Raw genomic sequence first — 25,139 nt, 5'->3', positions numbered from 1 at the left:
CATATAAATGCCAATGTATGTGTTTGCACATATACACATGCAGGGATGTAATGTGTATGCATGTTCACACATGGATCTCTGTTTCTGTGTGTGTCTACCTGCAACAGAGTAAGAATGTGTTTCTTTAGATTAAAAGAAAAAAGTTTAGATAAAAGGAATTTTGGTTAGGTTGCTCATATGAAAACACAATAAATAGAAAATAACTATTAAGTTATTTATAACTTTATATATTATATTGTATTGTATATTAAATTAATATTTATCTATTTAGAAGTTGTGTTGCTATAAAGCCTCTTGAGGCAGATTTGTAATTTGTGATATTGGGCTATACAAATAAAACTGACTTGACTATAAAGTAAATATGTAGGTTAGGGGATAAAATCACATAATGATGTTAAGGAATAACAGGTCTCTAACGTACAGAGTAAAAAAGAAAATCACGTGTCACGTGTGTGTCTTCATGTGTACAGTACATACATATGTATTTGTACATTAATGTGTGTGTATGCACGCAATATGAATAAAAGACAGCGTTTAGGTGTTTGCAGGCATGTGGGTCAACAGGATATTTGTGTTTACATGTGTGTATGCATGCATGCATGCATGTATGATTGTTAGATATATCTGTATGTGTATTTTTGTGTACTTGTGTGTATCCGAATGTGTTTGTGTTTGTGCACATAATATTCTTGTGTCGAGGATGTCTTTTTCTCTGTGTGTTTATGTGTGAATGTGTACGCAAATACCTTGTGTAAGGGTTTTTTTGTGTCTGTGTCACTATCTTTGTGTGTGTGTGTGTTTGTGTGTGTGTGTGTGGGTAACTATCTCGAAGGAGGAGAGAAGGGATGTCCGTTCCTTACCAACTGGCAGGCATGTGATTAACCCGACTGCAGATCCAGTCAGTTGTGGATTTTTTCCCAGGATTTAGCTGCTGGTGAGCTCACACGGCCGTCTCAGAGCGGAACTAACAAAGGTAAGCTAAACCCCCGAGTGACTAGACTAGCCGCAATTTAATCAGATCGTTTTGACAGAATCACGCCCGATAATCTGATTTTCTCTAACCTGCGCTTTGTAGAGCTCCTGTCTAATCAATGCATTCACACATTGTGCTCCATTATAATGCAATAAGTTTGGGAAGACTTGGCTGAGCAGAGCATCTGTGATGCTCCCTACAGGAAGCTGCACAAGCTCTGGTACTGAACAAAACATATGGACGATGGTCTGTATGAACCGCTGACACGCCAGTTTGTGTCAGAGAATACCGATATTGATGTAGCACAACAGGATGTGGCTTAAAAGATTGGGGTATAATGTGAGCATGTTAAGAGTTGGTAAAATGATGTATGTATGAGTGAGAAAAGCCAAATCTGAGCTCTAGTTCACAGGTTTGTATTTGTCTTCTGTGTGAAACTTGGATGAATGATGGACATAAAGCTTGACCGTTATTCTATATTTGATGACGGTGATTTTTCTTCATCCGCTGAGTGTGTTCGTTTCACCACAGGGTGGATCTGGTAAGGGACGTTTTTTTTTTTTGTGCAAAAAACTTTGGCTGGCCAATGACAGCAGAAATGGAGAACAAAATTATACAGATATAGATATGAGGATTCAAACCTGTGTTAGGGTTTAACTTTAACTATATGTGTTTTTGTAATTGAGGTGAATGTGTCGAACGTTGCCCATCGGGATTTTTCCCAGTGAAAGTTTCCTGGTATCTGTCTGCCTGCAGGGGTCGGTGAAAGATATTTCTGGACAATTGTTGTTTGTTTCACTATTGAAGAAAAACATCATTTTGTCTAGAAAAGAAATCTGAGATTTCATTTTTCTTTCAAGTGATCTTATTCCAAGAATTTCGCGTCATTCTGGGACGATGTCTCATGTGGGCAATATAGACAAAATCAAATATCACCATATGTTTGGTTGAATTCCTCCATATGGAGAAGATGCTGATATTTAGCAGATGCCTATCCGTTCTTCCATAAGATATTCACACAGCAGTAAATGATGATAAATGATCATCAGTAATGCAGATATGGTGACCAAGCAGGCAGAGACATTCATTCTTCGTTCCACTAAAACAGTGGAATAAGTTCAGAAAATGGTCTCACTTTACTGTAACGCAGCCTTTAAGACCAGGAAATGACGAACTGTTTTAAGTTCTATCACCATATCAGCAGAACGACAATCCCACAACACATCTAGTCTCACATCACCAGGTCCACACTACATCCAGATACAGACAGAACTTAAGTCAGTAGTTCTGTTGGATGTGAAACTGCATCGAAGACACTTAAGTGCATTTTTAAGACTCACAACAGGATTAAGTGTCCAAACAGAGGTGATTCAGTGTGACATCACATCTGGCCATCCATCCAAGTTTTACTGCATCCTACCAAGGTCTACTACTTTTGTTCTTTTCTTTTAATTCTTGTGCTAACTGGTATTTTGTTGCATCTCTCGAGTTTCTTGTATTGTGTTGAGGTGCAGAGGAATATATCAGTGTGCGGACATCATGGAGCGCAAGCTGGACTTGTCCAGGCTGACGGACGAAGAGGCCAAACACGTCTGGGACGTCATCCAGCGAGACTTCAACCTGCGCAAGAAGGAAGAGGAGAGGCTGGGGTGGGTCTGTCTTCCTGTCTGTCTTTCTATGTGTCACTCTCTCCCTCTTTCTTATTTTACTCATATAGACAAATACCTGCCTAGGGGGGTCGATCTACAAGTACACCACATGATGCATGATACCGCAGTTTTCCTCTCCAAACCCTGAGATGCCTCCTCTGAAACACACACACACACACACACACACACACACACACACACACACACACACACACACACACACACACACACACACACACACACACACACACACACCGCTTTTCACATACACATGCACACACGTTTATTTAGGTCACTGAGACTTACCTTCATTCCTTAGCCCTTAACCATCAGAACGACATGCCGAAACCCTTACCTTAACCTAACCCTAACCTAGACCACTGACCAAAAAATCTGCTTTTTCCCAACCGGACAAGCCAGCCCCCAATAACTGGTCTTTAGTGTGAAATTTGTTCTAAAACGTAGGCTAAGTTAGACACACATTCGTCGTGTCTGCACATTACACTCAGTGTGTGTGTGTGTGTGTGTCTGTGTGTGTGTGTGAAAGCGCGCTGTTGTGAGTCAGGCTATCACGACAATCATGGCTAAGTCACAAGGTACGGTGTCCATGCAGAGAAAACAAGTCACCGTGAAGGCCGCCCGTCTTCACTCACAAAGACGCTCTCTGTTTCCTGCCTCCCCCCCGCTCTCCCATGGTTCATGAGCAAACGCGCCCTGTGATAACAACACAGGGCCGCTGCTACCGAAACACACAAACAGGCAGGTCCAGAGTTTCCCTGAAAATGACCGTGTTGAAATCGCACTTTTGACTGAATCAATTTAAAAAGTGGGATTTCTTCCCACTTGGAAGAAAATATTGAGGGAAAAAAAAACATGTTGGGCTATAAAAAAGCTGCTTATCCGTAAACTGCCGACAATGAACAGCCCCTTGTCCCCTTGCTGTAAACTGCAAGGTCTGATTCGATTCTGAAGTGACTGGGTTATGAGCACACAGTGTCTGGTTGTGCTGTGCTTCTACAAAGGAGCGGCCAAGTTTCTATCATAGCGCTACGATGTGAACAAATTTTGTGTAACTTTTAAAGCTGAAATCAGTGATTCCTCTACTCCTCCCTCCGGCGGTGAGAACTACAAACAAGGTGTAGCAGGACTACAAACCAGGTGTAGCAGCCATTGTGGCTGGTGTGCCATCAGCTCAGCAGTTAACAGTTCCCGCCCTGGAAAAATGTATCCTGGGACCAAAGCTAACACAGAGAGTCTAATGTGTTACAGACTACATCAGACTATATGGGAACACTGTTCATCTCATCTCATCATCAGCCGCTTCTCCGGGGTCGGGTCGCGGTGGCAGCAAGCTAAGTAGGGCACTCCAGATGTCTCTTTCCCCAGCAACGCCCTCCCGCTCCTCCTGGGGGAGCCCAAGGCGTTCCCAGGCCAGATGTAGTCCATCCAGCGAGTTCTGGGTCTACCACAGGGTCTCCTCCCAGTTGGACGTGCCCGGAAAACCTCCACAGGAAGGCGCCCAGGAGGCATCCTAATCAGATGCTGGAACCACCTCAATTGGCTCCTTTCCAGTCAAGTCTTTTCGAGTCGAGTTTGGGTCTATGGATAGTGTCTCCAACCGTGGTATTGATGCTAGTTAGCATAATACAACCTGACTCCATGGCCCATATGGATTAAATAACTATCTATTAATTGAGAAACAAACCAAGCATTTCAGCTTTAACCGCATTTTGATGGAAGAAAATCACAATAAAATTTCTCAGAATCTAAACAAATCTAACCTGCCTCACAGCAAGAAGGCCCTGGGTTCGAGCTCCCGGGTAGTCCAACCTTGGCGGTTGTGCCGGGTCGTCCTCTGTGTGGAGTTTTCATGTTCTCCCCATGTCTGCGTGGGTTTCCTCCGGGTGCTCCGGTTTCCTCCCACAGTCCAAAGGCATGTAGGTCAGGTGAATCGGCCGTACTAAATTGTCCCTAGGTGCGTGCGTGCGTGTGTGTGTGTGTGTGTGTGTGTGTGTGTGTGTGGGGGGGGGGGGGGGGCCTGTGATGGACTGGTGGCCTGTCCAGGATGCCTCCCCGCTTGCTGCCCAATGACTGCTGGGATAGGCTCCAGCATCCCCGCGACCCTGAGAGCAGGATAAGCGGCTTGGATAATGGATGGATGTAAAAAGCAGGCCATGTGTGTGAGGAGGTGTCGTTATCAGGAGTTTAGACTAACACGTACGTGACTATAAAGTGGATGACTCAAATCCTTTCCAACATGTGGAAATAACTCTCGGTTCCCAGCCACGGTGTTTGGTTAGATAAACCTACCTCATGAGACCAGAATGATGTAATGAAACTGAAAATAGTTGTTTTTTTTAAGCATAGCCACAGAGCTGCGGGCAAAACAGGGACCTAATGATTTTCTGTCACATGAGATACTGAGAGCTAGTGTGTCTGCTGAGCCAAAGAACAGTCAGTACACCACCAAGGCAGGAATGCACTGGGAGCATTTGATACGCATGTTGTGAAATACGCCAATTGTTCTAAATGGACAAACGAGCATGAAAAAACATGAATTGGTCTGTCAAACTACCTCGATGCTCCTAAAATCAACTTGCCTGGATTTTGGAGCATCACACAGAGACCCATTGATCAAACACTGCTGTGTTTTTGTGGGTTTCTGCTCTAGATGACCTGTCTGGTGGCCACAGAAGTCAAGATGATGTATGTCAATCATCATTTTCATTTTTGGGCTGTGAGATGCTATTAGAAATATTTGTTAGCTAAGTTAGTTTGTTAGTCAAGGCCATTCAAATCCATACAAAGTCTTTTAGAGTCCATGCAAAACTGCTTTTAGAGCATATCTTGCTTCCGTCATGTGACGTATTTCTAAGTAAAACAGGATATTAGGGCGAAACAAAGTGTCGAAAGGGATGTGATTTTATTGGACGATGCAAAACATTCGATTATATCATCAGAATCAGAAACACTGTGTCGTTTCATTTCATGCACTTGCGCACACGAAATGAAATGAAACTTCGTTTTTTCCAGCCCAAAGCAGTGCAACACAAAGACAAAAACACATAACCAAAAGCTACAACAACACATATATCCAAACTAACACATATATCTAAAAAAACAAAAACAAAAAAACAACGCCAGCCAGGATGGCTGTCGGAACTGCCGGTCTGCATGGCCTAGCAGTTAGCTTAGCCTGCCCCGCTTCCGTGTCCTGTTAGATCAAGCTTTCTCAGCCGATCCAGCAGCAGCTTTCCCAGCCATCAATCGAAGACAAACTTAGACGCAGACGTGGACAAAGACACTACGTGGACAGTACTGGGTGAGGCCGCCGTAAACGTGAATTTGCGCTGCCATCTTCCCACACCAGAAGTGGCGCAAATTATGGTTGCAACCAGCTCGGACTTGTTGACGCAATCACAACTTGGCTGTTTTAGAGGAAGTTTAGGTGATTAGATTTTGATGTAAAATAAGTAAAAGACAGAATTTGGGATTTCTTTTAGAACAAGTGGTTGAATAGGGGAATAGGGGCATAATCTGACTGCAGAAATGAGCTAACAAAGTAAAAAAAAAAACATTTATTTTCATGTCACGTCGTTGTTAAAGGTGTAAAATCCAGCTCAGTACAATTGGGGCAAAAACTTGTGTTAAGACTGACACCAGAACAGTACAAGTCCAACTGGACACCATGACTAGCTGTAGTAGTCTACCATCGTAACACAGACATATTTAACGACTTTTTCTCCTCTGTCAGAGAGGGAACGCTTCAGATTCAAATTCTCCAATGTTTCAGAGACTTGAATTAATAACAGATATTCACATCTGTGTTGTCTCTTTCTCCCATCACACCTCTCTTCTTGTACACTCTCTCCTCCCTCCCTCTTTCATCTACTCGACCCTCTCGTTTCCTCATTGGGTAATCTCCTGTCGATTCCTCTCTTCTCCTTCTCTCTTTTCCTATTTCTCCTCTTCTCCTAGTCCTCAAATCTGTGCCCTTCTCTTTTCCTGCTCCTCCTCTTATCTCTTTCCTGTCTTTTCTCCTTTACTCCTATTTCCTTGTCTGCCGCCACTCATCTCTAATTCATCCCTCCTCTTCTCCCCCTTTCTTTTTCCTCCTCCTCTTCTATTTTCTCTTCTGTCCCCTCCACTTCTCTCTCCTACTCTCTTCTCCTGCTCTTTCTCCTGTCCTTCTATTTCTGCCACTCCTCTCTTCTCTCATCTCCTCATTCATTTTATCCTTGTCTCCTCTCTTCCTCTTTCATCTTATTCTTCTCCTATTTTCCCCTCATCCTGCTCCTCTCTACAGTGAGTTGAAGACCAAGATAGAGAAAGAAGACTCGAAGCGGGAGCTGTTTGGTTCTCAGAGCAACCTGACCGATTCTCACTGCATCCGCTGCCTGCAGCCCTTCAAGTTCCTGGTCAACAGCAAGCGCCAGTGTCTGGACTGCCAGAGCTACGTCTGCAAGTCCTGCAGCCGCTACAACAAGAAGGAGCACGGATGGGTGTGCGACAACTGCCGGATGACCAGGTGAGAGAGGACTAGTCCAGAATTGGTCCAGATTTGGCCCAAGACCGGTCCAGAACTGGTCTAGAACGGGCTGGTAGAGCCCAACAACAAAGCTAAACAGGTAAGATAGAAGAGCTAGGCTGACACCACAACACCGCGCTGGACAACATTTTGAAATATTTAATTTTCTTCTGTACGTCATTTTTAAATATGAAATATATCAGAAAGAAAAAAAATTGTAACCGGTGTCTGACTGAAATATCAAACTACAATTCTATTGTAGTTTAACAGGATTAATGATAAACATTTTTAAAAAGTGAAAACTAGCTAGCCTCCAGCCATCCTGCTAACTGCATTAAAACAAATACTATTTTCATTTAATCTGAACTTCATGAAGTGACTACTGAGTTTATGTGCATTGTGTTTCTACAGGGTGCTGAAAATTGGCACGGTGGGTTGGTACCACGATAACGTACGCAACCGCTTCAAACGCTTCGGCAGCGCCAAGGTCATGAGGTCGCTTTACAAGAGGCTAAACGGAGATGGTGAGTTCTGGCCTTCAGGTACCATGTTCTGCAGGTTACGTTTAGAGCAAAGACATGAAACTGGACTTGGCTACAGCTGTACACAGACCTAATGCAGGTTAGATACAGGAAAAATACACAAAGGAAGATTCCTATAATGACTAACACAGTATATAATACTATGTTAGATGCATTATAAATACATGAAAGAGGACTACTATATTGACTAACACTAGTAGTGTTTTGGCAGGCCATATCACTCCCAGTAGATTGTCACATATGAAGGTCCAGCCTGTTGATCTGAAACGGGCCACGTTAAATCATACTTACTGAATTAAGCTAATTTGATGCTAATTAAGTTTGAAAACTTAACTTTTGTCATTTTCTGCAAGTTACATTCAGTGACTACATGCGATTTGACTTGGCTACTGCTGTATACAGTACTAACACATGTTAGATTCAGGGTAAATACATGAAGGAGGACTCCCATAATGACTAACACAGTACCAGTACAGGATAGATACATAATATGTACGTGAAAGGGTTACTTATGTGGATGCCTCCTTAATGCTAGTTTGGGTGAAATTCTAAATGTCCTCATGAAAATTACAACAAAAGATTGCTACCTAATCGAAACAATATGAAAATATGCAACAACAAAAAAAGGAGAAGATAATATTCATAAATAACCTCAAGGCTCGGTCAGATTCATTCTGCCTCTTACACTAGCTTACTGTTGAACATAATGGTGATAATGGCCATTAAAAACGGTGGCAACTGGTCACTAGACTGTCAGCTGGGATGGCGGTCATGATCGGTCAGAGACGGTTCATTCACTCACATGTCCGTCTGTACTGGTCTCCCATGTTAACACCCTCTCTGAACGCTGTACTGACCTCTACCTCGGGGTTTTTTTATCAACATGCCTTTGCTATGACGGTAGTGTGTCACATGTGGCGCTTATCTGGAGGACCAGGCAGCTCACTTACAAAACACACACTTCAATTTCATGATAACAGCATTATAAATTATTTTTATACAGCAGGACTATTACAATAATAGTTATCTAGCCTATCTGGACTCTATCCCTATCAAATCAAGCTGTTGTTTGAGTAATACTTGTCATGACCCACCCGTCTGGCACTGCCTGCACTTTAAAACAAACTCTTTGTAAATGTCTATTTGACCCATTTCACCTTTAAATATCACACATATTGCACAATTTGATTTTTTCTGACAATAGTCAATCTTCAGGGATTGAAAGCGTGAGCGACTGAACCTTAACTAAATTTGAACCAAGTTAACTGTGTATTATGATCTATTTATGTCAAAATCTATTTCAATGCGACAGGCATGTGCGCAAGTCCATGAATACTGGGATGGCATGCAGCGCCTTACCCGTGCCCCCGTCCATAGGGTTAGTGGTTGCGTCAGGAAGGGCATCCGACGTAACATTTTGCCAAATCATTATGCGGCTTGACAAGACCATACTGCATCAGCCAAGGCCCAGGTTAACGACGACCGCCATCGGTGCTATGCCCTCGCAGGGTATTGATGGAAACTATCAAATGGGCTGTGGTGACCCCTGGGAAACAGGGAACAAGCAAAAGAAGATGTCAAAATCTATTTCAAATAAGCCAGTTTCATTAGTACTGAAATAACAATGACACTGATAATAATGCTTTCTCTTCTTGTCACAGCGGGCCGTGATGATGATACTCAGAGTATGCCCGATGTCCACAGTAAGTATCTCAGACTACAACAAAAAACTAATTCAGATAATCAAATGTAAAATCAACTTAAGAGATCCATCTAGAACATTTGACATACACAGATCTAGCACATTTTACATTAAATTATATTATAGTAGATTATAGTAGCTTAGATTAAACGTTATCATTGCTCATTACAAGTACTAGAATGAAACGAACATTTGTGTCAAACATAATGTCATCAACTCATAACTGAAATTAACATGCCGTTATTAAAACATATGTACTGAACAACATGTAACAGACAAAGGAACACATGAATAAGGATGTATGTCGTCCCAACAAGACAAAGGGATTAAAAATGACACAAAGCATGTAATATAACTGGTAATATAGTACATGTTACACAATTACTTTTATTGATCCATATTTTTATATTTCTGTAGACATAACAGTCATCACGAAGTTATTTCATTTGTGAGGCAGCTGACTTGCTATAACCTTTGACCCCAGGTATGTACAACGACCTCGAGGATGACCCCGCGGAGAGCGAGGCTCAGCGGTACAAAGCGGTAAAAGAAAGAAAAACCTTTTCTCTTCTGAAGCCTTCTGGGCTTTTATGTGCTTCCAAAAAAATGTGCTCTGAAGAAACCTCAAGTTGTTGTCATTTGGGACCGAGGGCTGCAGGGTGGCCGGAGGGGGTTTTTAAGCTGAAGAATACGAGACACAGATAAAGATGGATTAAGACAGTCTTTGTCTCTGGATGCTTTTCAGATGCGCAAGAACAAACGTCTGCTCTCGGTGCATCCCATGGATTTTGACCCGGAGGAATATTTCCCTCACTCCCGGAGACAGTCCTTCCAGGTATACACACCTGTATACCTTCACTATAATGCTTTAGGCCGTTAGCTAGCGCTATTAGCCAGCATCCAAGCCGAAGCCATAATTGCAACAAATGCAACAACAGTCCATCCATCCATCCATCCATCCATCAAGCAGACGTTGCAAATACTTAAAAATGCACTCTTCATGTGAACAAGGTAAAAAAAGAATTACAAAATACACACAGAATAAGAGTATACATGCATGGATATTGTATGCAAATGTGCACATAAACACACAAGCACAAGTCCATGAATCCTGTGTTTAACCCCTTTACTATCGTGCAAATTACTTTGAGGCCGACCTGTTTTGTGTCATGATGTTTGTGAATAACGCTGACTTGTATTTTGACTTTTGTGCTTTTTAGCAAATCCAGGAGGAGCGAGGAGGCTACAGGAACGACATGGAGTACCAGAACGACATGTATAACCACCAGATGAACCGCAGGAAGAGCCTGGACCGCTACGGCGTGAGGCCTGGTAAACGAAATAATGAAATACAAACGCCCCCTGCTGGCGTACACACACACACACACACACACACACACACACACACACACACACACACACACACACACACGTAAAACACAAACTTATTGTACAACTGTACAAACACACATAATGTACAAACACACTCTTATACGACACACACACACAAACATACACACAACATTAAACACACACCACAACACACACGCTGTAAAAAAAGGCATACAGTCATAAACACACATAAAACACAAACTTATTATTCAAACAAACCTAAAACACACACACACACACACAAAAGGGCCAACATTTTTCCATGAGCAGATGACTGCAGTGAGCACAGGATGGCTTGAACTCACTCCTTGTGCATGCACGTGCGCACACACACACACACACACACACACACACACATACCTAACATCAATCTCACATGCACACATGAACACAGGACACATGTGAATGTTAAGTGCAGTATAAACAATCTTACCCTTGTACACACACATACACACACACACACACACACACACACACACAACAGGGTATACATAACCCCTTTTTCCATGAACAGATGATTACGGTGGTGAGCACAGGATGGTTCGAGCTCGTTCCCTGTCCAGGATCAGCTCCTCGGTGGCCCGCCAGCAGTATGTGGACACCTCGGATGAGGAGGAGTACCAGCGGTACCCCAACATGTACCAGCAGCCTCCCTACCGACGACGCAACAGCCGGGCCTCCTCCCAGGAGAACCTGATCCAAGCCCCGCCGGTATGGTAATGTTTAACATGCTCCTGCCATACACTAATACAACTATAACGACCTCTTACTACTACTGACAGTAATAACAAGCCCTGTGTGCATTTTTGTGTTACTATCAAGACAAAAAAAAATGTGCGTTGGTTTTTAATGGTTACAATTATCCAAAAAGTACAAAGAATCAATTCAAAAGTATATTGTAGCGAATTCAGGGGGCAACTGGGAATCCGCCGCAGCCGGGAAGCGAACCTGGGTCGCCTGCACCACGGGTGACTCCGCTAACCAGCCAACTAAAGGGTCCGACCTGTTAGCCAAAGGGCTAGCGAGTCTAGCCCTCCATGATCGTTACACTACCCGCCTTCTTTGGGAAGCGCGTCCCCGCACTTCAGCATACCAGCTCCCTCACGCCTCTGGGCGCACGCGCTTCCGATGGCCTCACGGTCTCACTGTCCCACTTCTGACACCAATGTAGTGAATTCAGGGGGCAGCCGGGAACCGCCGCCGCAGCCGGGAGGCAAACCCACGTCACCCGCACCACAGGCGACTGCGCTAACCAGTCAACTAAAGGGTCTGACCCATTAGCCAACAGACTAGCGAGTCTAGTCATGTGATCGTTACAACATTATAGCATCAAATCCAACTGAAGTTTCTCATAAATCATGAAAGTTGTGCAAAAAATAAAAAGTGATGAAACGATTCTTTGAAAGCTATTTCCTCTCAGTACCAGAGACATGAGCAGACAAACTTGGCAGAGCCTCTTTTTTTTTCATTGACCCAAGCAGCGATTTATTTTTTGGCATAATGAAATTATCCACACATAGTTATGTTATGCAGCAATGTCCTGATAACAATCTACGATGTCCCTGTGGTCCGATTCAGATGAATGAGCTGAGCAAGCGCATGTCGGCCATCGAGAGCCTTCTGAACCGACTGGAGGAGAAGATGACCGTGCCAGACGATGAGGTGAGACACACGTTTGAACAGGAAGAGAAATTCATTCACTCATTGTCCAAATTCAGTTCAGAGTCACAAATTGGGGGATAGGAGGGTCTATCCCAACATGCACTGGCTTGAAGGCGGGGAGGCAATCTGGACAGGTACCCCGTCCAACACACACAACCATCCACATCCCTTCATCCCTAAAAGCAGGTCAGAGCCTCTTGTTCAACTCGTATGGATGTCTTCCAATCAATCAACCCATCTATCAACCAATCGATCAACCAACCAACCAACCAACCAACCAACCAATCAAAACCTTTATTTATGCAGGGGGTAAAAAGCCCATCTGAGACCAGAACCTCATTTGCAGTAGGGCCCTGCTACTCAATCTAATACAGTAAAAACCCTGTGAGGTACCTACAACATGAAACACAACAGGAAGTCTCCAAATGGAGATCAAGAATCACAAGCAAAACAGTTTAAGCAAGGGCATCTGGGTGGTGTGGCGGTCTATTCTGTTGCCTATCAACATGGGGAATCGAATCCCCGTGTTACCCCCAGCTTGGTCAGACAGAATTAGCCGTGTCTGCGGGTGGGAAGCTGCCTGGATGTGGGTATGTGTCCTGGTCACTGCGCTAGCGCCTCCTCTGGTCAGTTGGGGTGCCTGTTTGGGGGGGACCTGGGGAATAGCGTGATCCTCCCGTGCACTATGTCCCCCAGGTGAAACTCCTCACTGTCAGGTGAAAAGAAGTGGCTGGCGACTCCACATGTATCAGAGGAGGCATGTAGTAGTCTGCAGCCCTCCCTGGATCTGCAGAGGGTGTGGAGCAGAGATCAGGATGGCTCGGAAGAGTGGGCCAATTGGCCAGATACAATTGGGGAGAAAAAAAGGGAGAACCCCCCCCCCCCCCAAAAAAAAATTTAAGCAAAAATCAACAAATCAGTTTAGAACAAATGCAAGCCACATGAATTTTATGACTAAAATGAATCTGATTGAAAAATCCATCCATTCATTATCCAAGCCACTTATCCAAATTCGGGTCACGGGATGCTGGAGCCTATCCCACCAGTCATTGGTAGGCAGGCAGGGAGACACCCTGGACAGGCCGCCAGGCCATCACACGGTAATCTGATTTAAAAATAAAAACAAAATAATCAGTTAAAACAAGGACACGCCTCCGTGAGTTGCACATCTAGAACTGATTAAAATGTTTGTCATGAGACAAGGTGTGATATAGATGCAGATTAGATCATGGGTTGGTAAATACAAAATCACCATGCTGCCTCCATTGGAAAATTAAAGACCAGTTAATTTCTACATGAGCAGCAACCACCCCCGACTAATTCTGAAAGCCAATGCAGGCGTGTCTTAAGACGCTGTTGTTCTTATAGCCAGTAGATACTAGATATTAGGAGTAGCCAGTAATAGCTGGCTCCAGTCAACACGAACATTTTTAACTTCTCTCTAGAAATACAAACTCAGCAGGATTTTTTATTTTTTTCACAGGAACCACTGATTTAGGGCGTAGCTCTGGGTCCAATGGCCCAATGAGTGGGTGGTCTAGATACAGTCGCATCCCTTGTTCTGTTTGTCCGGGCCTCTTTAAAATTACAAGTCTTATTATCTCTGCAAGGTGGTGGTAGCCTGAAGGGGACTATAAATTTAGTCACATGTGTCTCTCCATGGCTAATCTCACAAACTACTGGACCTATCAGCCTAACATTTTTCTGTTCACTCTTATGACTGTACAATGAAGAACCTCTCATGGTCGCGGTGATATAAACCTTTGAGAAACATTTGTTCTTGCCATCGCTGCTCCCTCTCCTCATTCTCTCTCTAGCACATTCGACCAATGCTGCTTCTGTCGCTGCCCAATCTGAGTCAACTGTGAGCACGCGCGACTCATATCTACGGTTGAGTCAGATCAGGCAGCGAAAGCATCAGAACCAAAACATTATGTATCTGGATATGAGTCTTGAAAGTAAACGAGAAGTCAATCACATTTTGCAAGCCAGCAAATCCTTCACTGCTGACCCCAGCACAGCAGAACTGGAGGAACACTGGATGAACCAAAAGTAATTCACCTTATTCATCTCGCCGCCACGCGGAAGTGCCATAGTTGCCAATGTTAAAATGCCACTATAAAAATACAATGTCAAGAGTAGGATTAATTACAGTCACAGCTGGACACCATCTCAGTAGCTAAAATGAAACATTTGCCATGGCTGAGCTGTTTTCTTACTGTTGCTTCATGAATGAAAGTCAATCAGCAGAGCAGCCACTCACGTTCATTCATTTTACATCATGAAAACCGTGATGGTTAAACACATTTTCTTAGAAGAATGGAAGAAAGCCACTTTAATTTGTCATTGTATGGTTACAACGAAATGTGTTCTCTGCATTTAACCCATCCCATTGTATAGGAGCAGTGGGCAGCTGCAGCGCCCGGGGACCAACTCCAGTTCTTCTTTCCATTGCCTTGCTCAGGGGTACAGGAAGGAAGGAGTATTAACCCTAACATGCATGTGTTTATGATGGTGTGAGGAAACTGGAGCACCCGGAGGAAACCCAGGCAGACACGAGGAGAACATGCAAACTCCACACAGAGAGGACCTGGGACGGCCTGGCGTTTGAACCAAGGACCTTCTTGCTGTGAGGCAACAGTGCCTCACTGGGCCACCGTTTCATTACTTTAGAATGAGTTCACCTTCATTCATTTTATATCATGTAAACTGCAACAGTTAAACACATTTGAAGTCTTTTTTAATAAGGTATTTGAAATTATGATCACGTGATTGCTGTCATTTCATGTCAGACTTGGTCACTGTTATGTGAAGCCAGGGGCCACCTAGGAGGCTGCATACCCACAGACTGACTGACAAATTTTTATTAGGTAGATTTTTTTAGCTTGAGCGCTGCATATTAACTACTTTTCTCCCCCATATTTCCCATTCAATCGACTTGGGCACTGCGCAAAAGTCTTATAACGGCAGGAAAAAACCTTTTTTTTCCCCTGTCCGTGCGTGCTGGTATTTCCCTTCTCCCGCTAGGCGAAAAAAGGGTTTGTCGCCAAGTTTGAACACCGGAGAAGAGGAGATACGAACACCTGATGAAGATCTGCACTCTACTGATTTTCTGTTAACTGAATTGAGTCTTTTCAGTTGGAAATCTCTATTTGGCGGGGTTTATGTTACTGAGCATCATCAAGCAGGCCCCATTCCCATGAAAGTGGTGGGAGATAATTACACAATAGAATTTTTAGATCCGCTGTGTTTTTGAAATACCCCACAGAGCATGCGTTGTGTGTCCTCACAGGATGCTGATCCAGCTGCTGGCCAAAATGAGGAGGAGGAGAAACTGAGGAGGAAGCTGAGCGAGCTGGCAGGAAATCTCAGCGACAAGGGCCTGTCTTCAGATGAGGAGACCGGGAGGAAGCCCTTCTCCCTGGCCAAGGGGTCCTCAGCCAAGAGCAGCCAGTCGGCGGCACCCCTGAAAGACCCCGAACTTAGTTCCTCCAGTGATGAGATGCCCACCGACGCCCAGAAGGTAGGAAATAGGAGCAGAATAAGGTTGAACTGCAGGGTGTCATCCTTTTACATGATAGCCGTGATAAGGACAAATGGGAAGTTTCTGATCTCCAAGCCAGACGGAAAAATGAGGAGAGATCGGTTATGTCACCAGAAGCTGAAAGGGCCAATCAGAAGTTGTCTGCATTTTTAAAGCCCGCCCCATTTCAGCCTCTTATGACATCAGCGTCCTCTCCACAGAAACTTAGCAGGCATTAAGTCAACATCAGGCTGGGGGCTTCCCGGCATGGCTGATCTTCAAGTTTAAAGACTGTTTTCCACAGATCGTTGTCTATCTTTTATTCCATGTATCCCTGTTCCAGAGATGAACGATATCTAAATCTAAAGCTATGATTCAGCCACTTCCCTGCTGTATCAGGGGTTTCAGTTAAAACGAGATATCTATCATTTTGAAAATATGACACATAGAAGAGCAGCAGTAGTAGCTCTTTCTCCTTACAGCCTACATAATCACATTTTTATGATTCATTTTATATCTCTTCGTATACTTACACATATTCACACCTGAGAGCTACCCAGTAAAACCAGTCTTCTCCATTGGGAGCAACTCCAGTTTTGGTTGGACCAAGTGAATCCTCCATATTTTTGATATTTTAGAAAAATTGATGTAATAAACTTATCTTGATGATTCTTTTTAACCAACAGAGATTAACATTTTGGAAATTAACTCTGAATTTTTTGACAGCGCTGCTTTGTTAATATGCAACGTCCTGAAAAGCTGATGAATCCTTCTGTTACCATGTAAACTCAAATATTTTCTCCTCCAACGTCAAACTATAAAACTGCATAACTACATCTTTACTAACAGGCTACCTCCCTAATTTATTAATACACTCAAGACACTCTTCTGCTTATTAGTGGACAGGTTATACAAGAACGATAACAAAAATTTATAAGATGTCCAGGCTGTTGTCATTAGATCCTCTTAGCAGTACTTGCTAAGGAATATATGATATGGAGGCGCGGCATTGTTTCTGCATTGGTATTGACCAGAGTTATATATAAATCATAGATAAATTATTTCTCCTGTATCTTTATTTGTCCAGGAATGATTCTGGTCAATGTTCTTTACAAGTAGAATCTGTAATGGTGTGAAACAGCAGCCTCTAGGGTATTTTATGCTGACTGCAAAAACAACTTTTGTTATTGGGTGTAACCGCCGGGTGGTGCTCCCTCACCACAACACCACCCACCCCCCTATAACAATTCCCAGTGCACACCCCCCACACACACACTTCACAAACAGCAAGAACTTCAAGCCAGAAAACTTCATGTTTGACCACGAAAGGGGGAGAAAAAAAAACCAAAAAAAAAAAACAAGTCATCACTTACCTGCACAATAAAAATGCTACAAATGCAGCATCACTTATGAATTCTCTCTTGGCTTTAAGATATTTTCATTCTAGGAAAGCATATCCAATATTTATACATGAAAAATGTCCTCCCACACTCTCACAAGCCCCTCACCCATCTCCACTAAACTCAAACACACAAACCCCAACATCAGACCAAAACAAAACATGTAAGCAAACTGCAGCAACCGAGCCGTGTTCCTTTGCCTAGAGACCACTGTTTCACAATATTACAGAGTCTACCTTGAACACAGCTATGTCATACACACATCCACCCTGGGAGCTGCCCAGCACAACCACAATCCTCTGCTGCTGGCCTTGGAGCAGCTCCACTCATCCAGTTGGGGTTTAGGTGTAAATACTATAAAATCTATTACTCTGGCCATTTTATTCTGTGAAGAAAACTAACTCATTTTGAAACAGTCTGTCAAAAACTCACAAAACATGAAAAAAAAAAAAAAACCACAAAAAAAAAAAACAAACTGAAATGAACTACGGAATTAAAAAAGTGATTATGGCAAGGATACATCAAGTTTAAAGATTTGGATTTTAAATTGAAATGAGCTGAAAGGAAGTGAACTTAGCTGGACAGAACTGAAGAGAAATGACTAAGTTAACTGAACTGAACTGAACTGAAGTGCTCTGAAACAAAACAACGCGCGTGTATGGTGGCCGCTGTCGGAGCGGGTGGTATTTTCTTCCGGCATCTAACATCTGTCCCTTTTACATGGCTTTCAGAGATCTACCGCGGCCGGCCTCTGCGACCTCACCACTGAGGTCCTGAGAACCATTAATGCCACAGAAAATGCCATGATCGAGTATGGCCACTCAGAGCCAGTTGACAGGTCCCACTTAGTAGGAACTGACGTAAAGCAAGCAGATGATGCTTACAGAGAGCTTGAGGAAAATGTAAGCTAATCAACAAACAAACCAAAAACCAAAACCCTGCACACCCCCTCTCCTCACTTTTAGCATAGTTCGTCTGTCCGCTCAACTAAAGTCACGCTTTGTAAAAGGCATGCAAGAAATTTTTGGACTGGCTTCTTTCTCCCTGCCTGCTGTGTCTTAGAAATCCTTGTGAACAGGGCTGGATATCGGGACAATGCTTACCTCATCGCAAATAATAACTGGAAAAACTAAGCCAAGTTGGTGGTGAATTTAGGCTAGAAATACTTCGGACACAACCCTCAGAATTTAGATACTTGAGGTAAGCCTCTGAACTGATGCGGAAAACAGTTGAGTTGCGCCTCATTTATTAATAAACCACTTGGCATGTTCACAGCCATTTACTCCCTCATATGACAAAATGTGCTTTCATTCAACAAAGCAAAGTTTTGTCCTACGTTACATCACATTTTAATCCTTCACAGTACTGCTGAAAATCAGTGCAGCAGTAAAACAAGCCTCAGTTTGTAGACTGCACACATCAGAAGCAACCAAAAATCATCACTTTAGAAGCAGTGTCGTATTCAAAGTGGATCTTGCGGAATTTGTATCAGGGAAGCTCCGATGATACCCAGCCCTAGCTATGATTGGACGGTGCCGGTAATTTGACACCAGTGAGCTCACACCTCTGTGTTTGCCCCGCCCCCTTCCGGCAGGTGTACGTGACCTCTGGGAAGTCTTTTGATCTGGAGAAGAAGCTGAGGCAACTGGAGCAGAACGCCAAGAACCGCTTCGGAGGGACCACCGACTCCGAGCTGTCCGAGCTGGAGGACGTGGTGGCTTTGACCGCAGCCCGGGTCCAAAGCACCGAGAGCGAGGTGGGCCGGCCCGGCCTCTGCCACAGAGATAAATTCGCTTTTTTATTTGAATTGCTTTATGACAAAGCGCAATGGTAGCAACAAGAATCCGGAAGTTATGATGAGACGTGAGGTGAAATAAGCATCCTTGTGGACTGCTCGTTATTACAAACACATCAAATGGTAAATCATCAAGCTGATATTCAGACCTGTCTTCCACCTGCGCAAAGTCAAGTCGTTTTTATTTTCTCAGGCATTTCAAGAGTAAGCATATACAACACACCGACTATAATCACAGCCATTAGATGGCAGCGATTTCACTGTTCCAGCAATCTAATGTGATTTAACAATGCAATAACACGTTGTTGTAGTGCATTGTACGTCACAGTTGAGGACAGAGCCTGCAGCAAGGTGAAAATCAGCCACTAGATGGAAGCAAAATAAGCCTTTTCCAGTCGCTGTGCGCTTCCTCTTTAAACAGCCGTTCATAATCAAGAAATTTTCTGCGGTTTGTTCTCACTGTAATGTCAGTTCAGTTCAGTCCAGCGTTTCTCTCCCTGTTCAGACACACAAATGCTGAGAGATGCTTACCAAACAGAGGTGGTCATTGATAGCCAGATTTGCAACAAATGCTTCTCCGTGGATCCAAATCAGTACTAAAAAATGGCACTCTGCCAAAGGGATATCTACTTATTGAAGTAGGGTTTCATCACTTTCCCCTTGGCGCTGGGTGGTATTTGCCCGACTATGTGCATGAACGGAAAAAGTAGGGATTTTTAAGGATGCTGCAGGGTACTGTAGATGCTTGTCAACATGAGATTTTTAACTTGGATTAATTTGGAGGACGAGCTCTCATTACCAGTAAACCAACCTGCTCCCGCTCAAAATGGCCCCCACTAAAGCTCATCTGTCATTTAGAAACATAAATGTAAATACCTAAATATCTCCTCCTGAACAAAACTATTTTGAACAAAAACTATAAAGTTCTGTAGATATGACGAATTCATTTATGGCAATGACAAATTAGACCTATTAACTTTATCATTCAATACTTCCAAATAGAGAATAGTGTCTGTAAAGATGTAATGTTGTTAACTTCGGACTTAAATTACCTACTAAACACACAATTACATTTACTTTTAAACTACAAATTACTTTTTGGGAGTAGCTGCAAAGGAAACAATTTTAAGAAGTAAATAGGCCCTCGTCAGGTTTGAACAACATGGTGCTGTATAGAAATGCAGACGTTCCTTTACTGCAAAAAAAAATGTCCCTGTTTTTGGCTAAGTTTCTTGAATGGATGTGAATTGTCATTCAAAACACATAATACAGAATACATACCAAATTAAGGTAACTTTATATGGTTGTTCTGCTCTCACAATGACGGTCTTTCTCTGCAGGTTTCCGACATAGAGAGCAAGATTGCTGCCCTTAGCGCTCTGGAAAAGACCAAGAAAAAGGCAAGTTGAAAAATTGGTTCATCAGCTACAGCTGTGTCACGTAAAAGTAGACAATGGCATTATTTATTTCCAAACCAGTCGCCAGAACAAAATGTTTGCATTTGAAGTTTCCGCAAACCATGGATATGTTATAATCTATTTTCAACCATTTAACAATTAGATATTTAAAATCTGATCACAAAATTTTTTTCCCCAACCTCTTACACCCCTCTGTGTATTTTTAACTCAGTATTTACAACTTCAAATTCTAGGAACTACACTAATAAAAAAAACACAAAAAAAACTACAATTCCCTCGAGCCGCGTCATGCAGCTTGATACAAATCAGCGTCATAAGGTCGTAAAAAATACATATCCACAGAATAGATCAAATATTTACTGCCACTGAAACATGAATTACACTGCATTTAGGCGTTTTATTTTAAACAAGACATACAAATGTTGATTTATTTAGGATGTTTTGTCAAATATCGTGGAAACGTGTTTTAGGGTTGTGTTCACTGATAGAAACGTTTCATTCTGGCGAGACCTGAAAGAATCTTCGTTATAGCTAACAAACTAAGTAACAAATACATTCACTGAACGAAGTTATCAAAATAAAATGCACGTTTTTAAAAAACGAATTTTAATGCCGAAACTATCATGAAATGGTGCATTTTCCACTGAGAATAAAAGAAAAGTCAGCCATTTTGTTTTTCCAGTTCGCAGGCAGAAACTTGACAGTCACGTGGTGTGGACGCAAGCTCCACCCACCAACATTGGCTATAACGCGAAAGGTGATGGTGGTAGTAGTAGTAGTAGTACTAGTGCTCCCGTTAGGGGGTCGCCACAGCGAATAATCTGTTTCCATTTTTCCTGTCCTCATCTTCCTCTGTCTCACCAGCCACCTGCGGTCTCATATATCGGAATATAGATCGGTATTATAGATCTGGGAACTAGAAGAACCCCGCTACAATGTAGCGGTTTGGTTCTCCACCCGTCTAAATCTCCCTCCTCTTCATCCTGCCAGCTAACCGCCTTCCCCCTGCCCCTAACCCCCCCCACTCCAACTCCCTCCCCCCAAATGCTCAGAATCATCTGAAATGCCGAGAAAAGTGGTTTTTAGCCATTTTTAGAAAATGCATATTTTGCATAATTATTATAATTATTTTAATTTTCTGCTATTTTTTATAGGTGCCCCTGGTCATCCCCAATAACCTCCAAAAAGAATCAAGGCCCCAAGTGCTTTAGTTTGGCCGTTTATAGACTCTCACACAGACACACACCACACACCAGACACACATTGTGAAAATACAGGAGTAGATATGCGGATCGTAAATTGAAACGTCGATATGAAACGTAGTTCTGGTTCATTAACGTCGAGATTTTAATGTGTCCGTGGTTTGCAGAAACGTAAAAAACTCTGGCGACTGGGTTGCTTTTGTTTCAAGTTAAATAACCCAACAGTGGCAATCACAGCAGACTGCAATTTGGTCCTCCCTCATGAACACATTTGACAAAACATAGGAAGGGTACAATCTGTGGGAAATCAAGGATTTTATGGAAAAACCTCTCAACTTTAAAGACTTGAAGGTTGACAGTATTTATGTGAAAGAGCAAGTGGAATACTATCCGTCATTTAATTGACCTAATGCTGACTTTTCAGTAATGTAATGGATTAATGCATTTGTTTTCTGTCATGTGAATGGCTGAATGTAAATAGTACTTCATAAACATGTGATGATGTAGATTAACAGATAAGATGTTTTTAAAATGATTTCTATACTGTGTCGGTCAGATGAGTTTCACATCAAATCAAAATCCAACTCAAAAATGTGATCCACATTTTCTGGACTCATTAATGATTATTTCAATTCAGTTCAAAGCTGTGTTATTAGCATAACTGCCAAGGTACACCTGACACACACCTAATGACAGCAACCAAAGCTGACACGAATTAAAATATGAACAGGATGAAAATCTTGCAAAAGAAAAGACATTAAACCGGACAGATAATTGCAGATTAGCCTTTTAATCTAAACTTTGTAGCTCAAACCTTCTGGTGAGTTGCAGAGGCCTGCTTTTTAGTTTTCTAATCTCAACACGACTCAAGAGAGGAACGCAATTATGTATGATTAAATGTTTACAGATTGTGTGTGTTTCGGCCCTGTGATGGTCTGGCGGCCTGTCCAGGGTGTCTCCCCGCCTGCCGCCCAATGACTGCTGGGATAGGCTCCAGCATCCCTGCGACCCTGAGAGTAGGACACGTGGTTTGGATAATGGATGGATGGATGGAAGTTTTGATATGTTCCCTCTAAAAATGGGTCAACCACCTAAGAATGGAAAATATCCCCAGCAGATGTGTGGAGAGGTCGCACTTCTTATTTCTGAACTATGCCTTTAATGTCAGAATAACGACTGTTCTTTGAAGGTACAACCCGTAACAACATGCGGCGCCATGGCTATGTGGAGTACTGTGCTAACACAAGGCGACAAGAAACCTGACGTATTGGACCATCGAGTCAACATTGTGAATTTGTCTGATAAATGGAGACAACCGAAAGCCTAAAAAGGAACTGAAAGCAATGTGGTATCGTCTGGTTTTCTTATTTGCATAATGAAGTGAACATTTACAATGTCTGAACAAAACGGCAGAAGTGGAATGGACAGCCGCTGCATTTGTCAATTGCAGATTGAACCTTTAGGCGCTTCAGACAGCCTACGTGTTGTTCTCCATGGCTCAATGAGTCAAACATAGCATTCATATGAGGGATAGGGTTTCCATTCTGGATTGAGCAAGGCACCAGTACCACCACGGGGGTTCCAATCCCACCATAAAAACTATATGCTCTCATGGTAGCATATGGAGCTTTTCAAGTCTCCAGTCAATTGCAAATGCTGTTTCTATTTTTCTGTTTAAATGTTCTCTGACAGTTTTCGATGTCGTCTCACAGGTCTCTGGTTCACAGCAAAGAAAAAGGACCAGCCAAGATTTTCCAGCAAGTAAAGCCTAAAGACCTTGCCACGATCCAGTATGTCACATCCAGTATGTCCATCATATGAAAACTAAATTGTATGAATTTACTACAATACAGATTTACTCAACCGAATATTAATATCAATACAACTTGATGTCTGCAGAGAATGAATCACGGCAGTTTGATAACAACTAACTAAAGTTTTGCAGTTTTTCTCACTCGAATTGAGAATTTACTACTTTCATATACTGTATGTGTGGAGTGACTGCCATTGCACACTTTATCCCGTAACACCTGTCAAAAACACAATTTTGTAAATATGGAGTGAGAAATTTCACTTTTTGTCTTCCAGAATGACACAAAGTGTTGAGTTGTGTGTTCTTTGTCTGACAACAGAGGGAACTTGTTTTATTATTCGATGATGACTTTCATCGAATAATGTCGATTAATGTCGATGCTGAGGCTTGGAAAAAGTTTTTCATCAACAAAAACAACCTTCTCTTCTTTCAGAAACCAGTAATGTTCCGGATCTCAGTGGGAATCCAGTAACATCTATTGATCTGCGTCAGAGAGCCTGGCCAACCAGATCATCTCATGAAGAGCAGAGTTGCAAAGATTCAGAATGCCTTGGTATTTGGGTCAAGTTTGAATCAATACATCAGGAAAAGAAAAAAAATTCAAAACCTGCACTGTTACCTGCCTTTTCAAATCTTCGCCTGTAGCTGAGGTCATCCTGAAATATAATGGAGCAAAAGATGAGTATGAAGAATTGCATCTCACATTTCCCTGACAGGCATGGTTGTAGTTGTCAAAATAACATGAAGACAGTGAACTGAGTGTTTGTTTTGACCATTCCCCCTATTCAGGCAGGTTTCTTAAACATTTCTCTAATCCTCTGAAAAAAATGTAAGCTACATCACATTGCATTTTTTTTAAATCCAGCTGCTACACATAGAAACGGGTTGCATTTCAAGGACGGGACAGTCAGAATGGAATCTAGGTTAAAATATCAACTTTTCATCACATGTTTGACCGTGTTCCCTCCCTCTTACCATTCTCATGGCCTGTATGTGCTGTGGCAGTTAACTAGCTTCTACAAAATGGCTCTTTGTTTCATAATACCCACAGGTTCAGTGAAGTTAAAGTGAAGCTTATTGATATGTTGGAAATATTGGCCAGTGGGTTCTTTTTTGGAGCTACAGTAGGAGCCATTGTAAAAACTCCCTGTCATGTGATGAGCCTGCCTCCATCCTGACTTAGCATGGCTAACACGTCGATTTTAAAGACTGAAAACGAGAACAAAATGCTTCAATTTGCTTACTTGCAGATTGGTCCTTGTAACTTCTATTGACCACAAAAAGACCAAAACTTGATTTGGAACAACTGCTCCTGTAAAAAGGACAAAAGTTCGGCGGTAATTTCAGCGAGCATATAGTGCAAAGTAGGACTTAATTGTCTACATTTGGATCTGATGCATCATAGTCAATTTGCGATAATAACAATATGTTATTATTTTAAACATTGTCTTTTCAGATATTAAATGATCATTACTTTGGTTATGGATAATGATTCTATATAATCCTTTCTTCTTAAATGTCTATTCCTGAATTTCAAGCA

General features: G+C 42.5%; 1 protein-coding gene across 1 annotated transcript; it reads left to right on the top strand.

Annotated features, from left to right (window-relative positions):
* Positions 1–924: 924 nt before the first annotated feature.
* Positions 925–25,139, top strand: mlpha (melanophilin a). The gene is made up of 16 exons (XM_056301380.1): positions 925–973; positions 2,463–2,622; positions 6,929–7,150; positions 7,562–7,674; positions 9,354–9,395; positions 9,879–9,937; positions 10,140–10,229; positions 10,615–10,726; positions 11,301–11,497; positions 12,365–12,448; positions 15,741–15,971; positions 18,103–18,273; positions 18,966–19,127; positions 20,507–20,566; positions 23,499–23,590; positions 24,033–25,139. Exons 2-15 carry the CDS (start codon positions 2,513–2,515, stop codon positions 23,556–23,558), a joined length of 1,713 nt encoding a protein of 570 aa, XP_056157355.1. The 5' UTR covers positions 925–973; positions 2,463–2,512; the 3' UTR covers positions 23,559–23,590; positions 24,033–25,139.

The sequence above is a fragment of the Lampris incognitus genome, chromosome 21 (assembly GCF_029633865.1).
Source record: "Lampris incognitus isolate fLamInc1 chromosome 21, fLamInc1.hap2, whole genome shotgun sequence".
NCBI classification, from domain to species: Eukaryota; Metazoa; Chordata; class Actinopteri; order Lampriformes; family Lampridae; genus Lampris; species Lampris incognitus.
The sequence above is the reverse complement of the archived record's forward strand: the minus strand, read 5'-3'. Positions and strand labels throughout refer to the sequence as shown.